The following is an 8,476-nucleotide window of genomic DNA, read 5'->3' on the forward strand; positions in this document are numbered from 1 at the left end:
AGGGCGAAACCTTGGGCAAGTTTCCTTACTCCACACGCCTAATAATAATCCCTCCAAAACCAAAAACAATAATAAATTGGTCATTGTCAATCTACGTCTGTTTGTGGGACATTGCTGTGCGCAATTGGCTGCCGCGTTTACCCACAAATATACAGTCAGTTCACTTTACAGTGTGTTCTGTGAAGCGCTTTGGGACGTCCTCCCGACGTGAAAAGCGCTACATCAAATGCAAGGATTATTATTATTATGTCCCAAGGGATGGATGAGAACCCGAGCGTGGGGGGGGGGCAGGGTTGGGATGAGGGAGGGCAGAGAGGTAGGAGAGCAGCTGAAGACACGGTCAGAAAGGAGGGTCTTGAGTCGTCCCTTGAAGAATGGGAGCAAAGCGAAGGGATTGTGGAATGGAGTTCCAAAGGGTGAGGCAGAGAGGCTGAAAGCCCAGCTGCCGGTGGTAGGGCGGGAGACATGGAGCAAGCCAGTGTCTGCTGAACAGAGGCAGCAGACAGGTTGATAGGGGGGTTACAACAACAACAACAACAACAAGATTCCATTTATAAAGCGCCTTTCACGTCAGGAGGACGTCCCAAGGCGCTGCACAGTTGGGTCATGACCCGAGGAGGGGGGAAATGGTCAGGGTGAGGGAAGGGAGGGAGCGAGGAGGGGGGAAATGGTCAGGGTGAGGGGAGGGAAGGGAGGGAGCGAGGAGGGGGAAGAGAGTCGAGAGGGGAGCTGAAGGCACGGTCAAAGAGAAAGGTTTTGAGACCAGCCTTGAAGGAGGAAAGGGAGGAAGCAAGGCGAAGGCACTGGGGGATGGAGTTCCAGAGCCTGGGGGCTGAGAGTTTAGCAGGTCAGAGAGGTAGGAGGGGGCAAGGCCATGGAGGGCCTTAAAAGTGAAATATACCACAAACAAACAATGGTAATTATAGCGGTTAGCAGCATCTTTATTTTGACATATACAACACAAAAAGTTTCTAAGTTATATTGTTGTTACAACTAGGAATGTCAGGTTAGGACCGTGAGATTCAGTGCAGTTATTAATGGAAAGGATACATTTACAGTAGTGATGGGACTTTTTTTTATAAATCAAAAGTAAAATTCCCGGTTATGTCAGGTCATAATCTGTGCTTTTGATTCCAAAAAACGATTTCTTGGTTTTGTTGAGAAAGACAGCATCATAACCATTCAATATAGATTAAGTGTACAATACTATAAGATGCAACTGCTATTAGTCACCGAATGAGCGAGAATCTTTAATACTTGTACACGTGTGGGAGTTTGAAAACAGATCCTTATTGACTGTTCTTTCAGATCAGACATTATTTGTCTCCAGTGACATAACATTCCAAAGAAACTTAAAATGGGAATATCTCACTTTTCCACTCCCTTTTACATATGGGATGTGCAATTTAAAAATTAAAATACACTCAAACCTGTTTTCAGCATCCACTCAGGGAACTGGACCAAAGTGGCCTTTCTGTGAAGGTAGCCTCTGAGTGTGGGTCCATTGAGTCGTTGACCAGGCCAAAATATCTGTGTCCATCAGGTAAGCTGCTCAGTTGGTAAATGCACCTGGAGTCTGGCGGGAGCCTACACGCATGCGCTCAGAAATTGGTAATGGATTACCAGTGAGTACAGTTAAATTCAATTAGAATTGACCACAGAAAAGGGTGTCTGCAAACCAACAGGGCTAAAAAGGATTGGCCATCAGTTGTTGGTTCAGACAGGTGTTGAATAGAGGTGGTTTGTTATGGAAAATCCATAGGGATTGTTCAGGGTGGTTGTTGACACCAGGTGGTTGCTGAATAGAGATGGTCACTTTTACAGGTTTGATTGCAGTCTGACGTCCAAAATTCAGATTAAATCGGTTGTTCCATTGAAATTGACAACCCGAGCTGATTTTCCTTCATTATATGGCAATAGTCAGCAACCAGTATTTAGGAACGAACAGGATTGCAAAATACAGTTGTAGTCCAGCTGGTTAGTCCAAAAGTTTCACACGTACCATATTTCTTTTTTCTCACTTATGCCCTTCCCTGTTTTCCTTGTAAATTATCTCATTCCCCTCATAAACTTACTAGCCCTGTAGCTCGCATTGTTCTTCTGGGATCCTTGTTCGAACCTAAAATCTGCTCACCTTCCCCTCTTTTAATCTTCAGCCCTTTACACTCTTGTCAAGTTTGTGGCATTATTTGGGTTCAGTCCATCTTGTACCCATGGGAAACACGGCGATAGTTTGTCAATTTTTTCTGAGCATGAAACGTGGAATTTACAAATAAATCCGCGGGACAAAGTCTTACAAATCCGTTTGATTGGCGTTGTCGTCTCACTTCCATTTAACACGAGATTGATATCAATATGAAATTCCAAAAAAAAGAAAACCCACAATATTCCCAAACGTCCTCAAATCAAAGAAAGTGTTGGTTTCACGTCCTCTGGACTGTACAAAATCCAAATTTGTTGTTGTATTGGAAATGCTGAGGTTCAATGTCATTTTGGCAAAACTTGGGTTGGAAAAGTTTGAAGGACTTGGTTCTCCCTCAGCTGGGTTCTTGGGTTCTGTGGTGTTGTTAGACTCTGGCTGACTGGAGTAAGGGATGGATCACGTTTCCTGCCTGAGGAGAGTGTGGACCTTTGCCAAGTCCTCTCCAGTCTCTTGCTCCATCATCTCAGGTATCTCCTCGACGATCTGCCCGGGGATCCGGAAACTCATTGTGCTTTGGTTCAGCAAGGTCCTGGGACTTGTGGGCAAACAGCCGGCTCTCCTGTCTGCTGGGTGGCTGGTCCTCTGCAGGAACTGGAGGAAGTTCTCGTCCATGGACCCCTCGCGACTCGAGGGACCCAATTGGTTGTCCAGCGATTGCTTAAGGAAGCATTTGAGCAACCGGGTGAGCTCGCTCCTGATCTGCCGGTTGAGGTAGCCGTAGAAGAAAGGATTGGCAGCAAAAGAGAAGAAGGCGAGCCAAGTGACCACAGTCTCCCAGGGCTCCGGGGGCAGCTCGGTGACGGTCAGCACGGTGCGGAGGTGATAAGCGAAGTACGGCATCCAGCAGACCAGAAACTGCCCTCCCACTGTGAGGAGGGTGATGGCAGCCTTCCCTCCCCCAAAGCCCACGTCCGGGGAGTGCCGCCTCCGGCTGGCGCCACCAGTCACCATGGTGACTTGGCTGGCGGTGGAGTCCGACCTGTGGCGGGGGCTAGCGGCGACCCAGGAGGCGGGCAGGGGCCCGCGCTGGAGGGCGATGATCCGGGCCACCTTGAACACACTGCCGTACACGGCGAAGATGACCAGGGTGGGCAGGATGAAGCAGGACAGGCCGAACACGAGCACGAGCGCCTTCCCGTAGTCCCCCGAGTCCCGCTGGACCGAGCAGCGCGTGCGGCTGCTGGCGTGGGGCGAGGAGGAGGAGGAGGAGGAGAAGGAGGAGGCGTTGACCCGCGGGTTCCAGCCGATCAGCGGGATGGAGGAGGTCGGCACGGCGCTGACCCACACGATGACCAGCACGGAGACGGCCAGGCCGACCGTCATCTTCACCTCGTACCTCAGCGGGTGGACGATGTAGTAGTAGCGCTCGATGTTGATGGCGGTGATGGTCAGGATGGAGGCGCTGCTGAAGCAGATCTCGAGGAACACGTAGGCTTGGCAGAGAGCCTCGCTGACCGCCACCTGGGCGAAGAGGGCAGAGCTCAGGACTATGCCCAGGGGCATGAGGGTTGTGGCCGACAGCAGGTCCACTAGGCACAGGTGCAGGACGAAGAGGAACTTCCTCAGCTCGGGGGTCTTGACGATCACCACCAAGACGGCCAGGTTGCCCACCAGGCCGAGCACGTTGATGAGCAGCATGAGGAACAGTCCGATGGACCGGCCGACTCCTTCCACCTCCGAGGAGGAGGGGAAGGTGGAGGAGGAGGAGGAGGAGGATGGAGGAAGAGGAGGAGGAGGCAGGTGGTGGGAAGTGTTGTTGCCCGTCAGATTCTGCCACCGCTCGCTGGTCCAGGAGGACCCGGCGTCCATCTCCATCCTGGGTGGGTGGGGTGGGTGGGTGGGGGGTGAGGGTGAGGGTGAGGGGTGGGTGGGGGTGAGGGTGATGGAGGGTGAGGGTGAGGGGTGGGTGGGGGGTGAGGGTGATGGAGGGTGAGGGTGAGGGGTGGGGGGGGGGTGAGGGTGATGGAGGGTGAGGGTGATGGAGGGTGAGGGTGATGGAGGGTGAGGGTGAGGGGTGGGTGGGGTTGGGGGTGATGGAGGGTGAGGGTGATGGAGGGTGAGGGTGATGGAGGGTGAGGGGTGGGTGGGGTGGGGGGGGGGAGTGGGAGACGAGTGAGAGGGGCCGCCGGTGGGGGGGAAGAGCAAAGCAAACCAGAGAGACAGAGACAGAGAGAGAGAGATAGTCCGAGACTCCCATCAGTCAATATTTGGAGCCGGGACCTCCCCCCACACCCCCCACCTCTCTCTCTCTCTCCCTCTCCCTCTCTCTCTCTCTCAGCCCCAGTAGTAGGACTATGTTGTGCGTTTCCGCTGCATCTCCAGTAGGATCGGACTCTGTACCAATTGGCCTCACGTCACTGATCAATCACATCGATAACAAAAGCGCGACAACACCCCATCTCTCTCCTCTCTCTCTCTCTCCCTCCTCTCTCCTCTCTCTCTCTCTCCTCTCTCTCTCTCAAGCCTCACTGGTTCATTTTATAACACCTTCAGCTGATCGTTTCTTTATCCCATCGACATCATCCAAAGTTCTCTCTCCCACTCTCTCTCTCTCTCCCATCTCTCTCTCCCTCTCCCACTCTCTCTCTCCCAATCTCTCTCTCCCTCTCTCTCTCTCTCTCTCCACTCTCTCCACTCTCTCCTCTCCCACTCTCTCTCTCCCACTCTCCCTCTCCCACTCTCTCTCTCCCCACTCTCTCTCTCCCAATCTCTCTCCCACTCTCTCTCTCTCCCACTCTCTCTCTCCCTCTCCCACTCTCTCTCTCCCTCTCCCACTCTCTCTCTCCCTCTCCCACTCTCTCTCTCCCTCTCCCACTCTCTCTCTCCCTCTCCCACTCTCTCTCTCTCTCTCCCACTCCCACTTTCTCTCCCTCTCCCACCCTCTTTCTCCCACCCTCTTTCCCTCTCCTCCCTCCCCCCCCTCCCTCCTCTCCCTCCCCCTCTCCCCCCTCTCCTCCCTCCTCCCTCTCCCTCCCCCCTCTCCCCCTCCCCCCTCCCCTCTCCCTCCCTCCCTCCCCTCTCCTCCCTCCCTCTCTCCCCTCTCCCCCCTCCCCCTCTCCCCCTCCCTCCTCCTCCCTCCAGTCCTGATCTTGCTCTGACTCCATCAGTCTGGCGTTTGCACTTTCTGGAAGCGATCTCCAATACTTCCAAACGATGCAGCGCACTGTGTGTAGGAGAGATTTTTTGTCACCCGATGATTTCCCCACTCTATACCTTTTGCTGACTTTAGATCCTCCCAAAAGGTATATTATGAATCTGTACTCCCATTGACCAACTTCAATATGTCTACGTTAGTCATTAGCCTTATAGGCAGAATTATCTCTGGATCAAATGCACAGTAAATTCGTGTTAATAATAATAATAATAATATTAAGTACCTGTTATAGCAAATGTGGCAAATCTCTCACTCCCAATTGTTTCGGTGCAGAGCAAATGCGATCAACATTGACTGTGGTTGCATATTGGACTGAAAGGAAATTGGGTGCTTAGGCACCCCGAGGAGTTATCAATAAGGATCCTTAACTATGAATGTGGTACACACTTCTCTCATTAACTGAACACCAGTCGTTGTCTATTCGCGAGGTTAGTCTCAACCAATGCGTATGGGGAGATGGCTTCATTGGGTAAAGATTTCTTGCTGCTATCGATCTAAGGTGGTGCAGATCAGGTTCCATTATATAACTGTCGATTCAATAATTGGAACCGCTACTTCTCTGCGAAAATGTTGTGTGTCTGAGTTATCGTAGTATTTTGACTTTCAGCACCAATCTTCAGTACAGAGCGCGCAAGTTATTCACAGACGTTTTGATCAGCATTAAAAAAAAACTTGCATTTATGTAGCGCACTTAATGCCAGGCAGCGTCTTGGAGCGCTTAACAGCCTGACGCCGAGCCAAGGGTAGGGAGGAGGTGACCATCAGCACGGTCGAAGAGGAAGGTCTTCAGTCGTGATCTAAAAGAGGGATCGGGGGAGAGAGTTCCAAAGCTTTGGGGTGTAGTGGCTGAAAGCATTGCTGCCGATGATGGAGCGGAGGGGACGAGGGAGAAGCAAGAGGCCAGAGCCAGCCGAGCGAAAGCAGCGGGTTGTGGAGTGGGAGAAAGCAGGTCGCAAAGGCAGAGAGGTGCCTGCTTTGTTATACATAATAACCTAATAATAACGTCAGGCATTGGCCAAGATGTAGATTATCTAAATCTACAGCAAAGTAATGAATTCACTGTCTTGTGAAAAATAAAATATTACTAGTAGATGTGGTTCAAATATTCCTAACTTTTGCTAATCCTATCTGATCTTCTGCTCTTTAGGGTAGTGACACCGACAAGGTATATTGTACACCACAGAAGTTTTTCTAAAAATCAAATATGGTTGTTGGCAAGTAAGTTTCAGAACACGCAGGTCTGTAGTTCAGTGGTCAGTGCACGTGCCTCGTAAGCGAGAGGACCTCGGTTCAATTCCCGGCAGGGCAAAATGTTGGGCAAGTTTCCTTACTCCACACATCTCTATTTACCTAGCAGTAAGTAGGAACACGGTTGTTAGTCAATTGGTGGATTGCTTTACTGGGGGTAATAATCCCTTCAAAAATAAATAATAATAATAATAATGTGGTCACTTAATTCACAACTGTTTGTGGGACACTGTGTGCAATTGGGTGCTGTGTTTCACCCACAAAATATACAGTCAATTCACTTTACATATTCTGTAAAGCGCTTTGAGACATCTGGAAGATGTGATAAGGTGCTGTATCAAATTTAATAATAAACAAATTATTATTATTATTTATTACTAACCTTTCAGTTGCCAGCAAAATTCGATTTTTTGGGCGCAAAGCTCTTTTGAGTTTACTTTTTAGCAATTTTTTTGTATTTATTGAAATCAAAGTAAAATGCAATTTTTATATTCTGTAAGCTTTAATTGATTTGTAGTTGATCTTTACAAACTAATAATAGTTATGATTAATGCCCATATGTTTACAGATGCTTTCTGTTTTAGGAATCAATTAATCCTAGTTGTTAAACCATAAAGGTATTTCAGGTTAAGAAACATTTCGTATTAACCAACTAAATTAGTTTATTGTTATTGATTTATCTGATTTATAAGTGAGCTGCAAACAAACATCACTAAATGATGGATGTGAATGATGTTTCTTCAGTTTTCTGTAATTTCTGCATCACATTTTCCTTATTCAGATCAATTTAGCTTCACGAGGGTTGGCAGAGTGAAGGAATATTAAATGGTACTGCTATGAAGTTTGATTCTTTTTTTCAAAGCTTTCTGCATTGTCATCTCATTTCACCTCACTTTGCGACCTCCCCAGTCCCCTGATGTTCTGTCAGCCTGCCTGACAGACTTCAGGAGCTGGATGAGTGCAAATTTCCTTCAGCTGAACGTTGACAAGATGGATGCCATACTCTTTGGCTCTCGTCAACGTCTAAAATCTCATGGTTCTCACCTCCTCCACCTACCCGACCTCCCCCTAAAACTCTCCGAACCTGTACGCAAACTAGGCGTCAGGTTCAACCCCTAATTATCCTTCCTCCCCCACATTCGGTCCCTTACCAGCACTGCTTTCTTCCACCTCCCACGCATCGTCCGACTCCGCCGATACCTTGCTCTGAAAGCCGCTGAAATCCTAGTTCGTGCCTTTGTCACCTCTCGGTTGGGCTATTCAAATGCTCTCCTCGCTGGCCTCCCCTCCACTATCATCCAAAAAATCCAGATTATTCAAAACTCTGCCGCCTGCATTCTCACCCGCACTAAACTCTGCTCCCCGATCACCCCAGTCCTCGCCAGACTGCACTGGCTGCCTGTCCCAGAGAGGATCAACTTCAAGATCCTCACCCTTGTCTTCAAATCCTTCCACACCTCTGCACCCCCCCTACCTCTCTGACCTCATCTCTCCTCAAAGAAGTGCCCGTTGCCTTAATTCCTCCGAGTCTGGCCTCCTCCTTGTCCCCCGAGTCTTCTGCTCCACCCTCAGCGGCCGTGCCTTCAGCCACTATGCTGCGAGGCTCTGGAACTCCCTTCCTCACCCCCTTCGCCTTGCCCCCTCTCCCTATTTTCAGGTCTCTGCTGAAGACCTTTTTGTTCGACCGCGCCTTTGGTCTCCTTCCTCCCCCTCCCCCTGGCTCAGCCCCGCGATCCGTTATTGTGAAGCGCTCTGAGATGCTGTCCGGCGTGGAAGGGCGCTATATAAATCCAAGTTGTTGTTGTAGAACTGATTGTTTAAAAAGTCTTCTTTTCTCTCCTTTTCAATTGGTAATGTGATGATTGTATATT

At 49.7% G+C, this 8,476-nt stretch overlaps 1 protein-coding gene across 1 annotated transcript; it reads right to left on the reverse strand.

The window, feature by feature from the left end:
• Positions 1-2,599: 2,599 nt before the first annotated feature.
• On the reverse strand, positions 2,600-3,901 carry gpr61l (G protein-coupled receptor 61-like; the record flags this gene model as incomplete). The annotated part of the gene is made up of 1 exon (XM_007903648.2): positions 2,600-3,901. A coding segment is annotated over one exon (1,302 nt), but the record flags the coding sequence as incomplete, so codon positions are not given.
• Positions 3,902-8,476: the final 4,575 nt, after the last annotated feature.

The sequence above is a fragment of the Callorhinchus milii genome, unplaced genomic scaffold (genome assembly GCF_018977255.1).
Source record: "Callorhinchus milii isolate IMCB2004 unplaced genomic scaffold, IMCB_Cmil_1.0 Scaffold5, whole genome shotgun sequence".
Taxonomy (NCBI): domain Eukaryota; kingdom Metazoa; phylum Chordata; class Chondrichthyes; order Chimaeriformes; family Callorhinchidae; genus Callorhinchus; species Callorhinchus milii.